This window comes from Callithrix jacchus, chromosome 1 (genome assembly GCF_049354715.1).
Source record: "Callithrix jacchus isolate 240 chromosome 1, calJac240_pri, whole genome shotgun sequence".
NCBI classification, from domain to species: Eukaryota; Metazoa; Chordata; class Mammalia; order Primates; family Cebidae; genus Callithrix; species Callithrix jacchus.
The window spans coordinates 188,276,274-188,300,953 of record NC_133502.1 but is presented as its reverse complement, the minus strand read 5'-3'; the positions used below and the strand labels follow the sequence as shown (position 1 = coordinate 188,300,953).

Genomic DNA, 24,680 nt, shown 5'->3' with positions numbered 1-24,680 from the left:
TGTATCTTTTAGAGAAAAAACGAGGCAGGATGATCTGGCCTGATAGCTTCCTTCTTGCCCCCCACTAGAATGGGGTGGAGTCCTGGGAGTGGAGGGCAGGGTGGCGCGATCCTGGCTGGCCCCTGTTGCCCCCATTCCCCTGGCTGTCGCTGCTGATGGGTGACAGTGGTGAGGCTGGTTCTCCTGTCTCGTCTCTGCCTCATGGCATGCTCCACCCAGGCTTTGAAACCTGATGCCTGGTGGTACCCTGATGCCATCCTTCCTGGGAAGCCCCCCGGGGGCCACTTTGAACTACCAGCTTCTCTGCTGCATGCCAGGCCCTTGGTGCCTCCTCCTGTCTCTGGGTGAGGCACAGGTGGGCCTGGCACTCAGTGCCAAGTTTCTGACCTGGAGTCCTTTGCCCTTTCTCTTAATAACCCTTTTAAATCTTTTATAAAACCTTTATGTTTTAGTCGCCAATAATTCCCTCTGAGGTGTTGGAGGTGCTGTTATTTTAGATGTCAGGCTCTTGCCCAGCGAGATGCAATCCTGGGAGTCCTGGGCAGCCTGGTTTGGGATGTGGCTGGTTTGGGGGTGTAGCCCAGTTTGGGGGTGCTCCCTAGGGGATTGTGTCTGCCTTAGTCTGTGGGTGCACCCAGCAGGGGCCACTTAGTGTGAGTTTCTTGGCTTGGGGCTTCCTGTGGTCAGTGGGGTCTTTTTTGTTCTGCTCTTTTTTTTTTTTTTGAGACAGTCTCACTCTACCACCAGGCTGGAGTGCAGTGGCTCAATGCTGGCTCACTGCAACCTCTGCCTTCTGGGTTCAAGCAATTCTTATGCCTCAGCCTCCGGAGTAGCTGGGAGGATTACAGGCACGCGCCACCACACCCAGCTAATTTTTGTATTTTTAGTAGAGAGCGTTTCACCATGTTGGCGAGGGTGGTCTTGATCTTCTGACCTTATTACCCGCCTCGGCCTCCCAAAGTGCTGGGATTACAGGCGTGAGTCACCGTCCGTGGCCTCTGTTTTGCTCTTTTCCTGAAGCCCTCTGGCACCCAGTGCACTGAAGACAGAGGGCAAGTGGCTTCCCTTCTTGGGGCCTCATGGCCATTAGGACCACACCCTCTGGTTCCAGGGGCCCGCAGTCCCCATGCATCTGGAGCAGTGCCGCTTGCATGTCACCTTGTATTTCTGGGTGGTTCCAGCACAAGGCTGGCCTTCCCCAGTTTGTTCTGGCGGGTGAGGCACCCCCCCCACCCCCGCTTGATATGTGAGACCCACATTCGACCAACTGCCCCGAGTATTGTCCCGTGTAATCTGCCTAGCAACAGGCAAGGCAGGATGATCTTCATTCCCATCTTACGGATGGGACAGTAGGGCTTGAGTAGGTCTAGCACCTGGCCCAAGATCTCAGCTCTAGGAAGAGGCAGCCCCAGGTCTGGCCCAGGCATATAGACTTGGGCAGCTCCTGGCCTTGGCCGTCCAGTGGGCAGCTTGCTCTGGCAGCTGCTGCCTGGCTTCCCCTGAGCCCCGCCTCTGGCGCTTCCTGCAGGGCTTTGGGCTCCTGGATCCCTGTCCCCTTTCGTGATGCGTTCCTCCGGAGCACCAGGTCCTGAATCTGTAAAGAGGACTCTCGCTCTCCCCTCTCAGGTCCCTGGATGGTGAAACAGGATGAGACACTCAGAGCCATGTAGCTGGGGCATTGGGCAACCTGCAAGGTGTTACCTGGTCATACCCTGTCTCGAGCCCAGATTGAGTCAGGAATTGCCCCGTCTGCTCAGGGGTGGCTGCAGAGCCTGTTGCTTAGGGCAGGTGTGGACCCTGCCTTAGCCTCTCAGGGAAATGGGCATTCAGTGATGGCTGCTGAGGGGCTTGGGAGCCAGCTGGCACGTGCCGTGGGCAAGGCGCTCCAAGGCAGCCAGCAGTGTCCACCGCGAGTGATCCCACAGCCACCCACTTCCTTCTCCTTCCTGCGCTGGCTTCTTAGAATTCTGAGCCTGAGTGCAGCATCAACTGAATTCCGATGGAGGCAAAACAATTCTTCAGTCTCTGGTGGCTTGTGGTGCTGCCACTACAAACACACAGGCACACACATTCCTATACCACACACACATGCACATTCACACACACACACACAGACTCCCATACCATACACACTCACGTGCGCATTCACACACACACAGACTCCCATACCATACACACTCACGTGCGCGTTCACACACACACAGACTCCCATACCATACACACTCACGTGCGCATTCACACACACACAGACTCCCATACCATACACACTCACGTGCGCATTCACACACACAGACTCCCATACCATACTCACTCACGTGCGCATTCACACACACACAGACTCCCATACCATACACACTCACGTGCGCATTCACACACACACAGACTCCCATACCATACTCACTCACGTGTGCATTCACACACACACAGACTCCCATACCATACACACTCACGTGTGCATTCACACACACACAGACTCCCATACCATACACACTCACGTGTGCATTCACACACACACAGACTCTCATACCATACGCACTCACGTGCGCATTCACACACACACAGACTCCCATACCATACACACTCACGTGTGCATTCACACACACACAGACTCCCATACCATACACACTCACGTGTGCATTCACACACACACAGACTCTCATACCATACGCACTCACGTGCGCATTCACACACACACAGACTCCCATACCATACACACTCACGCGCACATTCACATGCACGCACAGACTCCCATACCATACACACGTGCATAGTCACATGCACACACGCACACTCCCGTATCATATGCACTCCCGTGTGCATTCACACGCACACATTCACGTACACACACAGAAACATTCATATACAACTTTAATATAAACATGTTCACACACACACATACATATACACATACACATTCATATATGCCCATACACTCATACACATTCACACATGCATTCACACATATACATTCACACACATGTTCATAGACACATACACATTAACACATACATCCACACATACACATTCATACATTCACACTTACACATATACACATTCACACTCCTGTGCATTCACCTGTACGTATATATTCACATGGATACACATACACACACATTTATACAGTCACAAATACACAGTCACACACATACACATGGATACACACATCATCCACATTCACACACGCACACTCACACTCACGCACAGACACGGGGCACGGTTTCTCTTTTGCCCCCCTCCTGTTTTCATCTTCTGTTCATTTGTCCAGGCAAAATTGATTTCACGTGGCTGTTTTCCTTTCGAGAAGGCCCCTCAACACGCGTGTGCACGCTACTCCACATGAGATTAATGTTTGAAACGAGTCATCTGCCTCCTTCCCACTGCAGAGTCCCAGCGAAACAAAAGATGGATGATTCTGTGCATGGGAAGGGTGGGAAAATTAATTAGGAATGACAAAGGACCCCGTTCTTCGGTTCCACTTATCTTGCTGCTGACTTGCTGTATGTGGTTGTGTGCCCTGGCCAGGTGTGTGATTGATGGGCTTTGGGGACTAGTCGCCAGCTCTGTGCAGCCCTGCCCCTTCTCGGGCAGCCATCGGACCCCAAGGGCAGCAGAGCTGGTCCCTGCTGTCCATCTCCTCCAGCCTTTGCCTCCACCCACCAGCCTAGGAGATGCAGAGGGAGGGGATGGGGCAAATGCCTCTCACCAGGGCTGGGCAGGCGACAGAGGAAGTACGGATGGTTGGACATCCCCAGGAGACAGACACCGCCTGTGGGGTGAGGACTCAGCACACCAGCCTGGTCTCGATGCAGGCATGGTCTCACTTGGGAACCAGGCACGTCTCTGACATCTCTGAGCCTCAGTTTCCCCTGCTGCAGCATAGGAATACAGCCACGATGGGGTGCTGTGTGTGTCTGGGGAGGGACTTGGGGCCAACGACAGATGTCATCCTCACCAGAGGCAAATACTGGCTGTGGCTGTGGCTGGCTCCCTGGAAAGCCTGGACTCTGGGGAGGGGAGGCAATGGGGTGGGAAGACAAATGGGAGGGATCAGGACAGGTGCTTGGTCTTGGGGAAAGAGGAGTGGACCTGGACCTGGACAGGCTCCTCTGAATCTCAGGGGTGGCTGCACCAGCCATGGGGCTGGAACTTGTCACTCCCATGCTTGGTGCTGCAGCTCCTGTAGAGGAGAGACAGAAAAGCTGTCCTCAGAGGACTGTCAAGAGGAGGAAGTCTAGGGATACCTGGCTGCTGGCAGGCCCGCTGTAAGAGGCCCTTATTCCTCCACAGGGCTTTCACGGTGGTGGCTGCCCTAGCAGACAGCAGGGTTGCCAGCGCTCAGCCTGCACCCTGGGAAATGGGGGTCCTGGGGAGGCCGGGAGGGGGCACCCAGGGGAGGTGAGCCTTCCTGTGGGTCCAGATGCAGCAGAGGGGTATGGGCATCCTGGGTCTGGGTTCGCTTCTGAGACTTCATCTGTAAAATGGACACGTAAGTCCCTGGAGCAGGTTCATGGGAGAGGGAGAGAGAATGAGACACTCAGCAGATGGCAGAGGTCTCAGAGAGTTCTCATGACTGTTTTCGTTGCCGATATAGGTCTTGGGGCTTCCTGATTGTCAGGGGCTCTGAGGTGGGGCTCCTGCCAGGAATGTGCAGAGCGAAGAGGGCTAGTGTGTAGCTCCTCCCACCTGCTGCCGGGTAGAGCACCTGCTTGTTCATTCCATTCTTCATTCATTCATTTATATCTGTCTTAAGCAACCCCTCCCTGAAGCCTGCCTGGGCAGGAGGGGTTCAAGGATGGATGGATCTCAGGTAAGGAGAGGCCGGGATGTGATTAGGAAACAGGCAGTGGGTGGTTAAGGTTGACACAGGCAGTGAGCTCCATGGGGAGCCTGAGCAGAATGGTCTGGAAGGGGGCGGGGCGGATCCTAAAGCCCCCTGTGCCAGATTGAGGGCTGCGCTTGTCCTGGAGGCAGCAGGGAGCCATGGGAGGCGCTGGAATGGAGGAGTTACATGCAGGGAACATGTGCGAGGTTGGGTCCCAGGAGCCAGGGGTGCAGGCCTCTTCCCCTCTATGCAGTCAGGCTCAGAGGGGACCTGGCAGGGGGTTAGGGAGCTCAGAGGAGCAGGCAGGAAGTCGCCTTGGGAGAGGAAGAGCCTGTGGCCTGGCACCCCAGGAATTGTCTGTGTGTCAGTCACCAGCTTGGGCACAGGACGCAGGAGCCTGGAGCCCTATGCCACGCCCCTCTGGCTTCCTGTGTGTCCTTGGACACACTGCCTGACTTCTCTGTGCTTCTGTTTCTTCGTCTCTAAGATGGGGGGTCCTCCCAACAGTTTTACTCAGGATTAACTGAGCTACTAGATGTGATAGCGACTGGAAAAGGGGATTTGCTGTGGGTGGGGCGGGGGTCAAGGGTGATTCCTGGTCACATTTTCATCATGCTGGGATGGACATAACGAGTACAGGCCCTGGAACTAGCATTTGGGGTTTAAGCTCTGGCAGTGTCACTTGGGTACCTCTCCCCACGTCAGTTTCTGCATCTGTAGAGTGGAGGCCACGGTGGCAGCTGCCTCTCGGGGGGTGTGAGGATGAGTCTGGCTGTTCCTGGAGAGGTCTTGGGCACTGCATCTGTGTGGGTGTCCGCTTAGTGTCCCATTGAGGGCGGCCCCCACATCGCTCTTGGCGTCATGTCCTGGCCTGGGTGTGCCAGTGGGCTCAGCCCTACCCAGCCCCCCTGAGGGACCCAACACCCCAGGAAATGGGGTGCAGCAGGGATGGTTGTACTCCAGGGTGCTGCAGTGACCCCTGGGGACCCAACCTGCCCAGGGGCTGTGCACCCTACCTGGGGAGGCAGAGAAGCCGAGCAGGGCGGGCTTGGCTCCTGCCATTTCCTACAGTCGAGTGTCTTCCCCTCTTCCCTGTTTGCTGTTGAGGAACCTGGAATTCGTGCTTCAGCGGGAGGCTGTTTAATGATTGGCCACGAGGAGGTCATTTATATTGGCTAAGCGGGCTTAATTAGACGGGACTTGGAGGTTACCATAAGAGCACAGAAAAGCTGTTAAGGGGTTAACCTCTGAGAGATTACATTGTATTCAGCGCTCTGTTAAAGTTTGAATTAATTTTTCCCATGGGTTTGTTCACATTCTAATTTTCAACTAAATGAGACATCTGTTTCAGAAAAGGAAAATTTGCTCTGGTTGTCATGGCAACTATCATTCTGTAAGAAAATTATTCCAATGGTTACTTTAGAACAGAAAGACAGAAATTCAGGACATAAAGCCGCCTTAGTGGGAATTCACATCCGTCCGCCCTCCTCGGGAGCTGTGATGTGCCCTGGACAGTGGGGCTGGCACTGGGGTTCCTGGACCCTCAGGGGGGTGAGGGTGGGTCCAGGCACTGGGCTGCATTGGCAACTAGTACAGGGGGTCTTGGGGGACCTCCCCATCGCATCACGGGCATTCGTGAGTCTCAGACTGCGGTGACAGTGTGGGCAGCGAGGGGTGGGCTGGATGGGGGCTGACTGGGCCCCTGGAGCCCTCGTCTGTCCTGACCTCTGACACACCAGGGGCCCCACAGGGCTCAGGCCTACCGGTCACAGTGGTTGATCCCACCTGCCAGGTCTCACTGGACATGGAGAGGGTCTTCTCATCCCCACACAGCATGTGGGGAGGACCTCCGCACACTTCGCTTCCAGGAGGGACTGCTCCTTTTGTCTCCTCTGCCCAGGGCAGAGCCTGATGGTGGTTTCCATGAACATTGTACAGGAGTGCCGGGGGCTGTCTAGGCCTTGTGGGCAGCTCAGAGGCCTCTGGGAATGAGGTCTATTCAGTCTATCGCTGGCTTGCCCACCCACCTGCTCTTGACCGCCTTTGAGAAGCCCCCGTCTCCCAGACTGGGGATGATGCTCCCAGCCAGCAGTCGTCCCGGAAAATGTCCCTTCTGGATGTCTTGTGCATGATTTGACTCTTCCTGTCCCCCGACATTCTTTTTTTTTTTTTTTGAGGCGCAATCTCGGCTCACTGCAACCTCTGCCTCCTGGGTTCAAGTGATTTTCCTGCCTCAGCCTCCCAAGTAGGGATTACAAGTGTGTGTCACCACACCCAGCTAATTTTTGTATTTTTAGTAGAGATGGAGTTTCACCATGTTGGCCAGGCTGGTTTTGAACTCCTGACCTCAGGTGATCCACCCGCCTCAGCCTCCCACAGTGCTGAGATTACAGGAGTGAGCCAGTACCTGGCACTGGAACATCACCTCTTCCTATTGATGGAGCTCCCAGGTATTTAGAAGGCATTTTCACAGTGGTGGTGCAGTGTAATCCTCCCAAGCCCTCTCCTCTTCCCTCCTCTCCTCCCCTGAGTCAGGCAGTGGGGCACAGAGGAGAGCAAGAGGACTGAGGACACAGGAGGAAACCAAGGCCAGAAAAGGGGCAGTGATCAGCCAGGGGCAGAACTGGGGTGTTCAGTGCCTACTGAAGTGCCCTTACTACCCAGTAGAGGAGAACAAGGCAGCCCTCTGGCCTCCTGGACCTAATGCTATGGTGTCAGTTGCCCCCATTCCCCAGATCCTGCAGGCAAGGCTGGCCCTTCTATGCATTTGGAGATGTTTCATGGCCCCCCAGATGGGTGGGGATGTGACGGAGAGAGAGAAAGGGGCAGGGGTGACAACAGAAACAATTCCAGATCTGCTGCCCTGTTGAGATGTGGTTCTTTACCCAGCTCTGCCTGGGCCTCCCTGCGTGACCCTAGGAAGAGGAGCAACCTTTCTGGGCATTGGGGTCAGGGAATAGGGTGGATTCTGGCTCCCCAAGATTTGAAGTCACATGTTTCCAAGAAGCTGGCAGGAAACTGTCACCCCTAGAGGAAGGCTCCTTTGTGTTGGGTGAGGGGAAGGTGGGACAGGCAGCGGCTACCAGGGGCCAGCTCCTGGGGGTCTGTAGGTTCTCTGATAGGTTTCCTGGTGTTTTCCTTCAAATAACCACCCCCTGCCGTGGCTCTCGGGAACCAACAGACGTGGTCTCTCCATACTGATGAGGCTTCCTCCTGCCTTGTAAATATTTGATAAGATTTTTGAAAAATGGAGGCTGTGTTTGAAAGGCAGTACCAGAAATGTGTTGCTTCTTTTTATGTTGGCTGATGGAGCCGGGGCTCCAGGGAGGACTCTAAGTGGGATCCAAGCTGCTGAGTCCTTCCCAGTAGCACCCTACCCACTCTCCCTGCCTACCTGGTTCAGCCAGTGGGGCTCTGAACGTGTGCAGGACCACGGCACCAGAAAGTTCCAGCTATGAGCTCAGCCCGTGAGAACTGGGGCAGCCTTGGGGGCTGCCAGTGAGGTGCTGTCAGCTGTTCTTCACCAGGAACCGCGGTAGGAAAGCATTTTACTCTGTGACTCAGTCCATGTGGATGTGGGTGGCTATTTAAATAGAAATGTATTTAACCGAAGTATCCCTTCCCTGGCTTGATGGACTCTTGAATCTTGGGGAGCTGAGGTTTTCTATTCTTTTTTAAAATGCTGTGACCATTCATCAAAATGCAATTTGAAAGACCCTACTGTAAGCCAAAGGTTTCCATTCAGGTTCCGTGGGCGATCTCCATGATAATCATGGTGATAGCAATCATGATGGTAGTGGTGGTGTAGGAGGTGATGGTGGTGATATTGATAACATTGGTGGATGATGGTGATGGTGACGGTAATACTGAGATGGTGGTGATGGGGGTGATGATGGTGATGTTGATGTTGATAATGGTAGAGGTGATGATGGTGATGGCGATGGAGATGATGGTGGTGATAGTGATAGAGGTGGTGGTGATGGGGGAGGTGGTGGTGGTAATGGAGATGGTGGTGGTGGTGATGGGAGAGGTGGTGGTGATGGAGGTGGTGGTGATGGGGGAGGTGGTTGCGGTGATGGGGGAGGTGGTGGCGGTGATGGAGGTGGTGATGATGGAGATGGTGGTGGTGATGGAGGTGGTAGTGATGGAGATGGTGGTGGTGATGGAGGTGGTGGCGGTGATGGAGGTGGTGGCGGTGTTGGAGATGGTGGCAGTGATGGGAGAGGTGGTGGTGATGAAGGTGGTGGTGATGGGGGAGGTGGTGGTGATGGAGGTGGTTGTGATGGGGGAGGTGGTGGTGATGAAGGTGGTGGTGATGGGGGAGGTGGTGGTGATGGAGGTGGTGGTGATGGAGGTGGTGGTGATGGAGATGGTGGTGGTGATGGAGGTGGTGGCAGTGATGGAGGTGGTGGTGGTGTTGGAGATGGTGGCAGTGATGGGAGAGGTGGTGGTGATGAAGGTGGTGGTGATGGGGGAGGTGGTGGTGATGGAGGTGGTGGTGATGGAGGTGGTGGTGATGGAGATGGTGGTGGTGATGGAGGTGGTGGCAGTGATGGAGGTGTGGTGGTGTTGGAGATGGTGGCAGTGATGGGAGAGGTGGTGGTGATGAAGGTGGTGGTGATGGGGGAGGTGGTGGTGATGGAGGTGGTTGTGATGGAGGTGGTGGTGATGGAGGTGGTGGTGATGGAGGTGGTGGTGATGGGGGAGGTGGTGGTGATGAAGGTGGTGGTGGTGATGGTGGTGGCGGTGATGGGGGTGGTGGCGGTGATGGAGGTGGTGATGATGGAGATGGTGTGGTGATAAAGGTGGTGGTGATGGAGGTGGTAGTGATGGAGATGGTGGTGGTGATGGAGGTGGTAGTGATGGAGATGGTGGTGGTGATGGAGGTGGTGGCGGTGATGGAGGTGGTGGCAGTGATGGAGGTGGTGGCAGTGTTGGAGATGGTGGCAGTGATGGGAGAGGTGGTGGTGATGAAGGTGGTGGTGATGGGGGAGGTGGTGGTGATGGAGGTGGTGGTGATGGAGGTGGTGGTGATGGAGATGGTGGTGGTGATGGAGGTGGTGGCAGTGATGGAGGTGGTGGTGGTGTTGGAGATGGTGGCAGTGATGGGAGAGGTGGTGGTGATGAAGGTGGTGGTGATGGGGGAGGTGGTGGTGATGGAGGTGGTTGTGATGGAGGTGGTGGTGATGGAGGTGGTGGTGATGGAGATGGTGGTGGTGATGGAGGTGGTGGTGGTGATGGGGGAGGTGGTGGTGATGAAGGTGGTGGTGGTGATGGTGGTGGCGGTGATGGGGGTGGTGGCGGTGATGGGGGTGGCGATGGTGGGGGAGGAGTTGCTAGTAATGGAGGTGGTGGTGATGGGGGTGGTGGTGGTGATGGAGGTGGTGGTGGTGATACAGGTTATGGTGGTGATGGGGTGGTGGTGGTGATGGGGGTGGTGGTGGTGGTGATGGGGGTGGTGATGGTGGGGGAGGAGTTGCTAGTAATGGTGATGGTGGAAGTGCTGGTGATGGTGGAGGTGGTGGTGATGGAGGTAGTGGTGGAAGTGATGCTGGTTACTTCGTCAACATAAAGGGGCTGATCTTGTGGAATTATATGTGGGTGAAACCTAAGGGATGATTCTGGTGCTTTTGTTGCAAATAACTGAAAATCCAGTTCAGTTATGGCTTTGTTATGGCCCATATAATTGGGAGGTGCTGAGGTAGGTGGGTGTCTGGTTCAGTTTGATCCAGCTGTTTCTTGGGAGGTGGCAGTGATGGGGGTGTTTATAAACAGAAGCTCACTGTTTATACACAGGGATGACAGCATTCACTTTTCTTCTCCTTGAAAGAATCTGAGACTCCTTGCAAATGGAAGAATCTAGGTGATGTGTTCATTGAACTGACTAGGGGGAACATCTAGCACCTATGGGTCCAGATCTTGGTTAGGGAACAGGTTACCAGGCTGGGATTGGGTTTAATGGTCTAGGTCCACCTGGCTCCACCCTCCCAAATGGGGATGGGTTCAACCCTACCTGGACTCCCTGGGCAGAGCTTCCAGTATAAGCAAGAATGAGCAGCCCACACCTGGAATCTGCTCTTTTGATTGGGGGTCCACACACCCCACCTGGGTCTTCCCTGAGTCTCCAGGTAGTGAGCTGGTCCTGAGAGCTGCCTGGCCTGTGGGGAGCTCCCCTTTCCCTGTGACCGCCCCGCACCCTTGCCCGCCTGCCCTCAACCGCCTGCTCTTCTTCTCTAGGCAGCCCTGGTTCTACGGCTGGGGCTTCAACCTCCCACGAGGCCAGGCCCTGCTGGAGAAATGGAACCTCATTCCCGAAGGCGTAGACATCCTGATAACCCACGGACCGCCACTGGGTAAGGCTCTGCTGGCCCAGCCCCCCAGCTTGCCCACCTGGGCCTAGGGGCTGGGCTCTGCGGCAGGGTGCTGGCTGGACCTGGCCTGTCTAGGGGAACTTTGGAGGGGTTCTGAGTACCACTTGCTGGGGCAGTGGGGACACATTGCCCCATGGTCTCTCTTATTTCCTGAGTGCCCACTGAGTGCTGGGGGCTTGACTTGTTACCTCGTGGGCTCCTCACAATAGAATGAGAGGTCAGAAAACCCTCCCTGTGGCTTCAGCTTGTGCTTTTGTTGACCTGAGTCCAAGGTGCTGAAAATCACCAGGCACCTACACAGGGCTTCTTCCGGGCAACCCTCACTCCTCAGAAACCTGGGGTCCCCGCTCCCTCACCCCCACCCAGCCCAACATCTCCAGGGCCTGTAAACCACCTCCCATCTCTCCTCTCTGCCCCCAGTGCACCACCCGATCCACACTGAGGCCATCGCTCACCTGCATACCACCTCCCCCACCCCCACTGTCCCATCTGGGGCTTCCTCAGTTCCCTTCGTTTCCTCATTCCCACACCCTGGCCATCACCACATCCCTCCCATTCCACCTCCAAACTGTCTCCCACTCCTCCTTCTCTCCATACTGCTGAGCCTATCTCCGGCCAGGACAATGGCTTCTCTCTCTCTCCCATAGTCATGGTGGAGATGGTAGTGATAGAGGTGGTGATAGTGGAGGTGGTGGTGATGGAGGTGATGGTGGGAGGTGGAGGTGGAGGTGGAAGTGGTGGTGCTGGTGATGCTGGTGATGGAGGTGAAGTTGGAGGTGGTGGTGATGGAGGTGGTGCAGGGAGGTGGAGGTGATGGTGGGAGGTGGAGGTGGGTGGTGGTGGTGATGGAGTTGGTGGTTGTGGTGATGGAGGTGGTGGTGATGGTGGTGGTGGTGGATGTGGAGGTGGTGTTGGTGGTGATGGAGGTGGTGGTGATGGAGATGGTAATGGTGGTGATGGAGATAATGATGGTGGTGATGGAGGTGGTGGTGGTGGTGATGGGGATTGTGGTGGTGGATGTGGAGGTGGTGTTGATGATGGAGGTGGTGGTGATGGAGATGGTGATGGTGATGATAGAGATAATGATGGTGGTGATGGAGGTGGTGGGGGTGGGGGTGGAGTTGGTGGTGGTGGTGATGGACGTGGTGGTAGTGGTGATAGAAGTGAAGATGGTGATGGAGGTGGTGGTGATGGAGATGGTGATGGTGGTGATGGAGATGGTGATGGTCGTGATGGAGGTGGTTATGATGGAGATGGTGGTAGGAGGTGGAGATAGATGGTGTGGTGGTGATGGAGGTGGTGGTGGTGATGGAGGTGGAGGTGGTGGTGGAGGTGATGGTGGGAGGTAGAGGTCGTGGTGGTGATGGAGATGGGGTGGTGGTGATAGAGGCAGTTGTGGATGTGGAGGTGGAGGTGGTGATGGAGGTGATGGTGATGGGGATGGTGGTGGTGGTGCTGGAGGTGAGGTGGAGGTGTTGGTAGAGGTGGTGGCAGTGGTGTAGGTTGTGGTGGTGGTGATGGAGGTGGTGGAGGTGGAGGTGGTGGTGGAGGTGCTGGTGGTGGTGGGAGATGGTAGCGGTGATGGAGGTGGTGATGGTGGTGGTGGTGATGGAGTTGGAGTTGGAGGTGGAGGTGTTGGTGTTGGTGGTGGTGGAGATGGAGGTGAGGTGGAGGTGTTGGTAGAGGTGGTGGCAATGGTGTAGGTGGTGGTGGTGGGAGATGGTAGTGGTGATGGAGATGGTGGTGGTGGTGATGGGAGGTAGTGGTAGTGATGGAGGTGGTGGAGGTGCTGGTGGTGGTGGGAGATGGTAGTGGTGATGGAGGTGGTGGTGGTGGTGGTGATGGAGTTGGAGATGGAGGTGGAGGTGGAGGTGGTGGTGATGGAGGTGGTGATTGTGGTGGTGGTGGTGGTGATGGTGGTGATGGAGTTGGAGATGGAGGTGGAGGTGTTTGTGTTGTTGTTGTTGGAGATAGAGGTGGTAGTGGTGATGGAGGTGGTGGTGGTGGTGGTGGTGGTGGTGATGGTGGTGGGAGATGGTAGTGGTGATGGAGGTGGAGGTGGTGGTCGTGGTGTTGGTGGTGGTGGAGATGGAGGTGGTAGTGGTGATGGAGGTGGTGGTAGTGGTGGTGGGAGGTAGTGGTAGTGATGGAGGTGGTGGAGGTGGTGGTGGAGGTGCTGGTGGTGGTGAGAGATGGTAGTGGTGATGGAGGTAGAGGTGTTGGTGTTGGTGGTGGTGGTGGTGGAGATGGAGGTGGTGGTGAAGATGGAGGTGGTAGTGGTGATGGAGTTGGAGGTGGTGATGGTGGTGGTGGGAGGTAGTGATAGTGATGGAGGTGGTGATGGTGGCGGTGGGAGGTAGCAGTATTGATGGAGGCGGTGGTGGGAGGTAGTGGTAGTGATGGAGGTGGTGGAGGTAATGGAGGTAGTGGTAGTGATGGAGGTGGTGGTGGTGGGAGGTAGTGGTAGTGATGGAGGTGGTGGTGGTGGGAGGTAGTGGTAGTAATGGAGGTGGTGGAGGTGATGGAGGTAGTGGTAGTAATGAAGGTGGTGGAGGTGATGGAGGTAGTGGTAGCGATGGAGGTGGTGGTGATGGAGGTCGTGGAGGTGATGGAGGTAGTGGTAGTGATGGAGGTGGTGGAGGTGTTGGAGGTAGTGGTAGTGATGGAGGTGGTGCTGGTGGTGGGAGGTAGTGGTAGTGATGGAGGTGGTGGAGGTGATGGAGGTAGTGGTAGTAATGGAGGTGGTGGAGGTGTTGGAGGTAGTGATAGTGATGGAGGTGGTGGAGGTGATGGAGGTAGTGGTAGTGATGGAGGTGGTGGTGGTGGTGGGAGGTAGTGGTAGTGATGGAGGTGGTGATGGTGGTGGGAGGTAGTGGTAGTGATGGAGGTGGTGGAGGTGGTGGAGGTGATGGAGGTAGTGGTAGTGATGGAGGTGGTGGTGGTGGTGGGAGGTAGTGGTAGTGATGGAGGTGGTGGAGGTGATGGAGGTGGTGGTGGTGGGAGGTAGTGGTAGTGATGGAGGTGGTGGAGGTGATGGAGGTCGTGGAGGTGATGGAGGTAGTGGTAGTGATGGAGGTGATGGAGGTGTTGGAGGTAGTGGTAGTGATGGAGGTGGTGGAGGTGATGGAGGTAGTGGTAGTGATGGAGGTGCTGGAGGTGGTGGAGGTGATGGAGGTAGTGGTAGTGATGGAGGTGGTGGAGGTGATGGAGGTAGTGGTAGTGATGGAGGTCGTGGAGGTGATGGAGGTAGTGGTAGTGATGGAGGTGGTGGAGGTGATGGAGGTGGTGGAGGTGATGGAGGTAGTGGTAGTGATGGAGGTGGTGGAGGTGGTGGAGGTGATGGAGGTAGTGGTAGTGATGGAGGTGGTGGTGGTGGGAGGTAGTGGTAGTGATGGAGGTGGTGGAGGTGATGGAGGTGGTGGTGGTGGGAGGTAGTGGTAGTGATGGAGGTGGTGGAGGTGATGGAGGTCGTGGAGGTGATGGAGGTAGTGGTAGTGATGGAGGTGATGGAGGTAGTGGTAGTGATGGAGGTGGTGGTGGTGGTGGGAGGTAGTGGTAGTGATGGAGGTGGTGGAGGTGATGGAGGTAGTGGTAGTGATGGAGGTGCTGGAGGTGGTGGAGGTGATGGAGGTAGTGGTAGTGATGGAGGTGGTGGAGGTGATGGAGGTAGTGGTAGTGATGGAGGTGGTGGAGGTGATGGAGGTAGTGGTAGTGATGGAGGTGGTGGAGGTGATGGAGGTGGTGGAGGTGATGGAGGTAGTGGTAGTGATGGAGGTGGTGGAGGTGATGGAGGTAGTGGTAGTGATGGAGGTGGTGGAGGTGATGGAGGTAGTGGTAGTGATGGAGGTGGTGGAGGTGATGGAGGTGGTGGAGGTGATGGAGGTAGTGGTAGTGATGGAGGTGGTGGAGGTGATGGAGGTAGTGGTAGTGATGGAGGTGGTGGAGGTGATGGAGGTAGTGGTAGTGATGGAGGTGGTGGAGGTGATGGAGGTGGTGGAGGTGATGGAGGTAGTGGTAGTGATGGAGGTGGTGGAGGTGATGGAGGTAGTGGTGGTGATGGAGGTAGTGGAGGTGATGGAGGTAGTGGTAGTGATGGAGGTGGTGGAGGTGATGGAGGTCGTGGAGGTGATGGAGGTGGTGGTAGTGATGGAGGTGGTGGAGGTGATGGAGGTGGTGGTAGTGTTGGAGGTGGTGGAGGTGTTGGAGGTGGTGGTAGTGATGGAGGTGGTGGAGGTGATGGAGGTGGTGGAGGTGATGGAGGTAATGGTAGTGATGGAGGTGGTGGAGGTGATGGAGGTAGTGGTGGTGATGGAGGTAGTGGTAGTGATGGAGGTCGTGGAGGTGATGGAGGTAGTGGTAGTGATGGAGGTGGTGGAGGTGATGGAGGTCGTGGAGGTGATGGAGGTGGTGGTAGTGATGGAGGTGGTGGAGGTGATGGAGGTAGTGGTAGTGATGGAGGTCGTGGAGGTGTTGGAGGTAGTGGTAGTGATGGAGGTGGTGGAGGTGATGGAGGTAGTGGTAGTGATGGAGGTCGTGGAGGTGATGGAGGTGGTGGTAGTGATGGTGGGAGGTAGTGGTAGTGATGCAGGTGGTGGAGGTGAAGGTCTTGCCCCTTCAGTCCACTCGCTTCCCATCAGCAGGAGGGAGTTCTCTTTATTCTTATATGTGCCATGACACCCCTCTAGAGGGAACATCTGGCACTGATGGGTCCAGGTCTTGGTTAGGGAGCTGTCTGTACCCTCTGTGACTCCCTTAGTCCTCTGAATGAAGTTCAGTCTCCCGGCAGTTCAGCCCACATCAGCATCTTGCTCCCACTGCTGCCTCTGGAAACCCAGCATCACTCCCTGAGTGCTTGGGGCCAGCCTCTGGTCTGGGCGACACTGGTCCAGGAGTTAACCCTTGAAGTGTGTGCCTGGGTTAGGGGGGCCCCCAGGCTGCAGGAACAGCCAAGCCCAGTGGGACACATTCAGGGGTGAAGGAAGCTTGAGGAGTCAGCAGAGATGACTGCCATTATGCTGCCTGCAGGGCTTACACAAGCTGTGACCCCAGAATTGGGTCTGGGGAGGTAGAGAAGGCGAGGGGAAGGGTGTCCCAGGCAGAGGCCATGGGGGAGGCTGTAGGGTGAGGCGTAGGACAGCTTGAGTGTCATTGGCTCACATACCAGTTCAGGAAGAAACTCCCGACACCACTTTGTGCCCCCTACCCAGCCAGTGCCCTGCGCCCCTGCCTCCTCCCAAAGTCCAGGAACGGAAGGTTTTGTCAGCCTCAGCATCACAGGTGGCCCCGGCATGATTTAGGTGCACAACAAGCTTGTAGCTGGATTTGTGTCACCCCCACCTGAGTCCTGGGAGGTTCCCAGCACATTCAGTGTCATTGGTCACTGACAGTGAGCTCAGCAGCAGAGGTGTCTTGTTCTCTTCCCTTTCTTTTCTTTCCCTCGCTCCCTTTCTCCCTCCTTTTCTTAACTCTTTTTTTCCTCCTTTTTTCTTCTCCCCTCTTCGTTCTTTCCTCCCCTCCTCCCTCTTGCTTCTTTCTCTCCCTCCCTCCTTTTCATCCATCCATCTCTCCAAACATGTCTTTTGGCTTCCTGCTCTCTGGACGCCCCACCCGGGCCCCTTCACACATGGCCCGGCTCCTGTCTCGGGGCTACCCATGTGCCAGGCACTCCAGCTGGTGCTGCCCTTGCGTCGTCTCCAGATTGTGCACGCCAGGGCGCCGGGGTGCCGGAGAGCCTCCCCGCAACACACACTCCAGAACTGACAAAGGGTCTGGCCTCATTCATGGTGGGATCCCAGTGCCCAGCCCATCGCTCTGTTGGATGAAATAGAGGCACAGAGAGGTTAAGTGACTTATCCAAGGTCACACAGCCAGCAGGCTGCAGAGCCTGGGACTTCACTGCGGTGTCAGCCCTAGGCCCATGCCCCACCCATTCCCCCCTTTCCACCTCTCTTCTCTGCTTTCCCCTCCTCCTCCGCCTCCTGCTCCTCCCTCATCTTTGTCTGTCTCTGGCTCTTCCCTTTAGGCCTGTTGCAGCTCACCTGGGCCTTTGCGTGGAAGCTTCCCCTGTCCCCTTCCTGGCAGTTGCAGAAACCCGTTTTGCCCACCCAAACAGAGAGGGGCTGCAATGAACCCTAACTGTTTGCACGGAGTAATCAATTATTCTCCGTTTGTGTAGCCATGTGAGGATAATAAGCAGCCGCCATCTGGGCGGCTCCAGGAGGCTGGCAGCAGGGGCAGGCGCAGGCGCAGCCATGGGAGCGATGCTGCAGCAGGGAGGAAGTTTCTTCTCATGAGTCTGTGCTGTTTAGGAAGTTTCCGACATGGAAATCTCACTCCTGGGCTATGTGTCAGGTCATCCCGCTCTGCCACTGACCATGGGTGTGCCTGACCGTGGGACTCACCCATCCCTATCTGGCCTCCATTTGCTGACCTCTGCAGTGGGTGGATGCCACCTTCGAGGCCACATGAGGCACAGATGGTCTGGGAGCGCTAGCAGTTACTGAGCACCCCGCACCAAGTGCCTGGCCTGTGCTAAGCTCTTTCAAGGAGGCTGTCAGTGCAGCCCTATGGAGGAGGAGGGTGAGGCTGCGAGGTCCTGCATGGTGTCCATCCCTGAAGGCTGAGGCAGGGCAGGGATCCCGAGAGCTTGCTCGGGGAGAGTGGTGCAAAGCTGGAGTCTGGGAGCCCCATGCCTCTTCCAGGCTGCAGAAGCTGCTGCAGGGCAGGGGATGGTGAGGGGCTGGGACAGACCTCATCATGGCCTACTATTGTCTCCCCCATACCAGGCTTCCTGGACTGGGTCCCCAAGAAGATGCAGCGGGTGGGCTGCGTGGAGCTGCTCAACACGGTGCAGAGGCGCGTCCAGCCGCGGCTACACGTCTTTGGCCACATCCACGAAGGTCAGCACGTGGTGGGGAAGAGGACCTTACAGGTTGGCGGCTCCTAATGGACCCTTCAGAGGAATCTTCCCTCCCCTCAGCCAGAAGGGAAATAATTAGCCCATTCCTACTGTTCATTTTGTAACTGCTAGCTGCCATACACACCCTGTCTGTCAATGAGGTATTGTTAAATTTTTAATAGTAGGAAGATCACAAAATCCTGTATAACTTAGAGGGTAAATTTTGCTTCTGGGGAGCCCTGCAAGTCTGCTGTGCCTCCAGCCTGGGAAGCCATTGGGAGATGGGCAGGGGTTTTCAGAGGAGGGGGTGGTTGAGCCACAACACGGAGGATGCATTATATTTGGTGGGCACACTATGAATCCCTTAAAACCGGTGGCCCTGTCTTGTTGCTTCTATCCCCGGGGCCTGGCGTACAGTAGGTGCTTAATAAGTGTGGAGGTGAGAGTGATGCCAGCTCCAGTTCTGTTGTCCACATGGCCACACCCTGGCCTGTTGCTCCGTGCAGGTGTTCACTAGTAGACCTCAGCCATCCTCACCTCAGCCTCGTTTCAGCAGTTAGGCACAGATGCCTCTTTTTTGCTTCATTTGGATATTTATCCCACCTGCCCAAGGTGCCTCTGTCACATCCCTGCCAGGAAGCATAGTGGCTTCTGTGGGATGTCTGGACTGATGTGGTTTCCCTCAGAGGCATCTCCTAGCTTCCTGAACCTCTGTCTGGTTGGACCAGGGACCCCAGGCCTCCACCTTGTCTGGTCCACATCAGATCATTTTCCAGCTCAAAAGCATGCAAGCCTCAAATCATTGGTTCCCTGAGGGCCTCTGTAGTTAATTGTCAAGGGGCAGCAGTTATCAGACCCCACCTGGCCCTGGAGTAGTTCCTGTAGGAGCCCTGGGAAGCAGATGAGTCATCGAAGTAGGATCTGAGAGGTCCTGGGAGAGGTGGGCAACTCACATGCTGTGTGATAATAAAGACTGTCATTTTCTGTGGCCCTACTATGGGCATGCAGCTCCATCAGATCCAAAGTTGCCTGTGAACAAAACCACACCACTGCACAATTGGACAGGTAAAATGGGACTCCAAAGAATAGGTCATCACGCATGCACTGATCACTCCCTTCCTTCTCCACCACCACACAGGGAAGGGGAAATGTTCCTTCTATCTTGGAGATGACCTGAGCTAAAGAATGAGGGGGATTCTAACAAATAGAGGTGGTGGGAAGAGAGTATGATGGAGGCAGAAAAAGTACATGACAATGATGATAATGATAGTGATGATGGAGATGAGGATGGTGTGATAGTAGTAATGGTGATGGTGGTGGTGATAATGATAGATGATGGCCCTGATCACAGTGGTGTTGGTAGTGATGATGGTGATGAGGATGGTGTGATAGTAGTAATGGTGATGGTGGTGGTGATAATGATAGATGATGGCCATGATCACAGCGGTGGTGGTAGTGATGATGGTGATGAGGATGGTGTGATAGTAGTAATGATGATGGTGGTGGTGATAATGATAGATGATGGCCATGATCACAGCGGTGATGGTAGTGATGATGGTGATGAGGATGGTGTGATAGTAGTAATGGTGATGGTGGTGGTGATAATGATAGATGATGGCCCTGATCACAGCATTGTTGGGAGTGATGATGGTGATGAGGATGGTGTGATAGTAGTAATGGTGATGGTGGTGGTGATAATGATAGATGATGGCCATGATCACAGTGGTGTTGGGAGTGATGATGGAGATGAGGATGGTGTGATAGTAGTAATGGTGATGGTGGTGGTGATAATGATAGATGATGGCCCTGATCACAGCATTGTTGGGAGTGATGATGGTGATGAGGATGGTGTGATAGTAGTAATGGTGATGGTGGTGGCGATAATGATAGATGATGGCCATGATCACAGCAGTGTTGGGAGTGATGATGGTGATGAGGATGGTGTGATAGTAGTAATGGTGATGGTGGTGGTGATAATGATAGATGATGGCCATGACCACAGCATTGTTGGTAGTGATGATGGAGATGAGGATGGTGTGATAGTAGTAATGGTGATGGTGATGGTGATAATGATAGATGATGGCCATGACCACAGCATTGTTGGTAGTGATGATGGTGATGAGGATGGTGTGATAGTAGTAATGGTGATGGTGGTGGTGATAATGATAGATGATGGCCCTGATCACAGTGGTGTTGGTAGTGATGATGGAGATGAGGATGGTGTGATAGTAGTAATGGTGATGGTGGTGGTGATAATGATAGATGATGGCCATGATCACAGTGGTGTTGGTAGTGATGATGGTGATGAGGATGGTGTGATAGTAGTAATGGTGATGGTGGTGGTGATAATGATAGATGATGGCCATGATCACAGTGGTGTTGGGAGTGATGATGGTGATGAGGATGGTGTGATAGTAGTAATGGTGATGGTGGTGGTGATAATGATAGATGATGGCCCTGATCACAGTGGTGTTGGGAGTGATGATGTTGATGAGGATGGTGTGATAGTAGTAATGGTGATGGTGGTGGTGATAATGATAGATGATGGCCCTGATCACAGTGGTGTTGGGAGTGATGATGGTGATGAGGATGGTGTGATAGTAGTAATGGTGATGGTGGTGGTGATAATGATAGATGATGGCCATGATCACGGCAGTGTAGGTAGTGATGATGGTGATGAGGATGGTGTGATAGTAGTGGTGGTGATGGTGGTGGTGATAATGATAGATGATGGCCATGATTAGAGCAGTGTAGGTAGTGATGATGGTGACAGTGACAGTGTCAATGATGATAATTATACTGATGATGATGGTGGTAGTGGTGACAGTGGTGATGATAATGATAAACACATGATGGTGATTGTGATGATGATGATGGTGCTGATACAATAATGATGGTGATGACTGGTGTTGGTGGTGATGGTCATGGTGACACATTGATGACAGTGATGATGATAGTGATGATGGTGACATGGTGGTAATAATGGTGATGATGATGATCATGGTGGCATTGGTGATAGCATTCTTGGTGATGGTGGTGGTGGTGATAAATAATGGGGGTGGTGGTGACAAAGGGTAATTTTAAGGGCAGTGATGATGTTGATGGTGATAGCGACGATGATGGCATTGGTGGTGATGATGTTGGTGGTGATGGTGTTGTTGATGTTGATGGCACTTGTGATGGTGGTGGTGATAATGGTGATGACAATAATGATAAGGCCAGTGATGATAATAGCATTAGTGATGATGGTGGTGGTGGTGATAATGATGATAATGATAGGAGCAGTGATGATGATGTTGATGGTGATAGGATGATGGCATTGGTTATGATGATGTTGATGGTGGTGGTCATTGTAGAGATGATGGCATTATGAAGACAATATGGTGGGTATAAGGGTGGTAATGATGATGTTGATGGTGATAGTGATGATGATGGCATTTTTGATGATGTTGGTGATGGTGCTGGTGGTGATAATGGTGATGATAAGTAGTGATGATAATGGTGATGATGGCACTAGTGATGATGGTAGCGGTGGCGGTGATAATGGTGACGATGATGATAAGGGTGTTGGTGACAGTCATGTTGATCATGATAGTGATGATGATGGTAGCGGTGGTGGTGATAATGGTGACGATGATGATAAGGGTGTTGGTGACAATCATGTTGATCATGATAGTGATGATGATGGTAGCAGTGGCGGTGATGATAAGGCTGGTGGTGATGCTGATGCTGATAGTGATGATGGTGATGAGGATGGTGGTGAAGACCATGTCGATGATGATGACTCACTGTGTGCTTCTCATGTCTGAAGGCACCAGGCCGAGCACAGTGCATAGATAATTGTCTCGTTTAATCCACACAGCAAGCTTGGAAATGGCATGTATCATTATCATCTGCATTTTACAGATGAAGAGACTGACTTGGAGAGTTTAGTAGCTTGCCCCAAACACATTCAGCCCATAGGGGCCGAGTGCCCTGTTACTGCCACACCCACCTGACCATCCTCGCTGCTCTGGCTGCTGGCCTGACGGGCATGTGCTTACTTTCCAGGGTATGGTGTCATGGCAGATGGGACGACCACCTATGTGAACGCGTCCGTATGCACTGTGAACTACCAGCCCGTGAACCCACCCATAGTCATCGACCTCCCCACACCCCGGAACTCCTGACTGCTCCCCACTGCCCCAGCCCTGCCCGCCCACGTCAGCTCCATAGGCCTTGCCTGGCCACTGTTCCTTCCATGCTGAGTCGCCTGGACGACCTGTCTGGCTGCAGGGACTGGCCTAGCAGGCAGGTTAGGGTCTTGGAACGACTCTTCAGCCTTCTGTCACCTGGAGTTGGGACCCTGCGCATCCCCATCAGGGGTTCTGTGCTCATTACTTTTTCTGCGTGTACATCCTGTGTGTACCTTGTTAAAGAACCTGCTAAGCTCATGGCCCTGTCATGTTTGGGAAACGACTGAATCTTCATTCTGCTCACTTGGTCGCCCTCCTGGTTTGGGAAGCTGCTGCTCTTGAATGGGTTTTGGAAATTACGCAAAATCTCCCTCTGACCACGGATCTGTGTGGCTGCACGCCCCGGGTTAGAGGTGGTGGGAAGACTTGTGGGCTGCACGCAGGCAGTCCTTGCTCTCCCCCCAAGTGAGAGAGGAGACAGGCCCAAGGCAGAGGCCCTCTGGGGAGCATTTAGGGACATCTCAGGAATTCAGACCGCACCCGGCCAGGCCCACCGCAGTTTGCCTGGCATTGTTTCCCCCTTTTTTTCCTGTAAGCATTTCTGTTGACTTGAACAATGGCCTGAGTGTCCTAGGCGTTCACCCGGAGCCTGGATCATGGGGGCTGGTTCTACGGGATGAGCTGCCAGTGTGCGTGCCCAGGACCAGCGAGAGGGTTCCCAGTCATGGGGGGACGACCCTTGGCCCCACGGGGACCACACTGCTCTGCAGAACTCAGCCTGGAGGGAGGGTCTGCAGGCTTAGGCTGCAACAGCCCTGCCTGCTGTGGTGTGAACCCATATCCAGGCATGCACTGACACACACGCATGCACGCTCCCCTCTTAGTTTAAGGAAGTAGGTCCTCTATTTCTCCTTTCTGCCCCGCAGTGAGGTTCTGTTCTTTGGTGTGGTTTCCCTTGCACCATTAGGATTCTGTCTGGCATATGCCTGCAGCCGAGGAAGCCTAAAAATCCTTGTCCTCAGACCAGCCAGTCCTGTGAATGGGAAGCTGTTTTCACCCCCATCTATCCATCCATCCCTCATTCATCCATCCCTTCATCCCTCCATTTGTTCATCCCTCCATCTGTTCACCCTCCATCCTTTCATCCATCCATCCATCCATCCCTCCCTCCATCCCCATGCATCATCCATCCCCCATCCATCCATCCCCCCATCCATCCATGCCCCATCTATCCTCCTGTGAACGGTAGGGTGGAACAGGAACAAAGCGGGCCCGTCTCCAGCAGCTCCACCTTGGACAGCTCCTTTTTCTTCTTTGAATTAGGACTGGTGGGGTGGGGGGCAGGGCAGAAGTGGGAACACATAGGGCCTAGATTAGGGGCAGGCGATGGGCAAGCGCAGGATCGGATTCTGTCCTTATTTAATATTTTGTTCACCATGGGCTTTTTTCTCATTTATTTTGATTTTTAACGTTGCATTAAAGTAGTAGTATTTGTCCTCATCGGTGACGTTTTTGCACCTCCTTTACCTTGTGCATCTGAGAGGAGGGTGTCCCTCCCTCACCCGGGTCCCAGTGCTGGGAACCAGCCTGCTCTCAGCCATTTGTAGTCTTGTTTCATCCTCAGATGGTCCTTCAAGGTAGGTACTTTGTCCCCATTTTAGAGATGAGCGACTGAGGCCAGAGGGGTGTGGTGACTTGCCTGGGGGCTCACAACACAAAAGGAGCAGAGGCAGGATCTGACCCTTGGTCGCTAGCCTCACGGCCCTCACTTTGCCATGACCCGAAGTTATGTCCCTACAAAGCAATGCATGGTCCAAGGCTCTTCTTATTGTATCTTTATTTTTAAGGGTCCTATTCAAAACCGGTCTGAGCTCTGAGGAGTCCTGAACCCTGGGCGCAGCATCCCGGCATCCTGGGAGATTGGGATTCCTTTTCTGCCCGCACTGAGCCGGGCTCCTTGAGGGGTGGAGCTGCTGTCTCTGGAAGCCTGTCAGCAGCACTCTGTCGGGGTGACTGAGGCTGAGCGCTGTGGGGTGCAGGCTCCGGGAATCCCGTTTGGCTGGAGGGGCTCCTGTAGCCAGGGATGTTTACGAGGTTTCTCTGATGCTTCAGGCATGGGACATGTGTGCGGTGGAGAAAACCAGGCCCTTTCAGTGCCAGCTCCACTCAATTTCTATGTGGACCAAGAACTTCAAACTCAAAAACATTTTTTTCCTAAGGTATCTTCAGAATATGGTGTATTTTTATGTGGAAAAGAAAAGTTATGACGGCAGCTGTTACTTTAAGAGAAAATTCATTAAAAGTCCTCGAGGTCTGAAGATGACGGCGTGATCCTCAATCATTTTGGCATAACTTGATTGTGGCTGTAATTTTTTTTTTGTCAAGCATGTCAGACAATAAAGTCTTTGTAAAAA

General features: G+C 54.2%; 1 protein-coding gene across 8 annotated transcripts in view; it reads left to right on the top strand.

Annotated features, from left to right (window-relative positions):
* Positions 1–24,680, top strand: part of MPPED1 (metallophosphoesterase domain containing 1) — an 89,592-nt gene extending 64,912 nt beyond the window's left edge. For 5 of the 8 annotated variants that reach the window (XM_035265459.3, XM_054238819.2, XM_035265470.3 and 2 more), the window contains 2 exons: positions 17,979–18,092; positions 22,142–24,680. In XM_035265459.3, the coding sequence (XP_035121350.2) occupies positions 17,979–18,092; positions 22,142–22,553 (526 nt within the window). In that variant the 3' untranslated portion in view covers positions 22,554–24,680. Of the gene's footprint in view, positions 1–11,059; positions 11,176–17,978; positions 18,093–22,141 lie in introns of all 8 variants that reach the window. The other 3 variants (XM_035265465.3, XM_035265488.3, XM_078333565.1) reach the window with 1 other exon arrangement.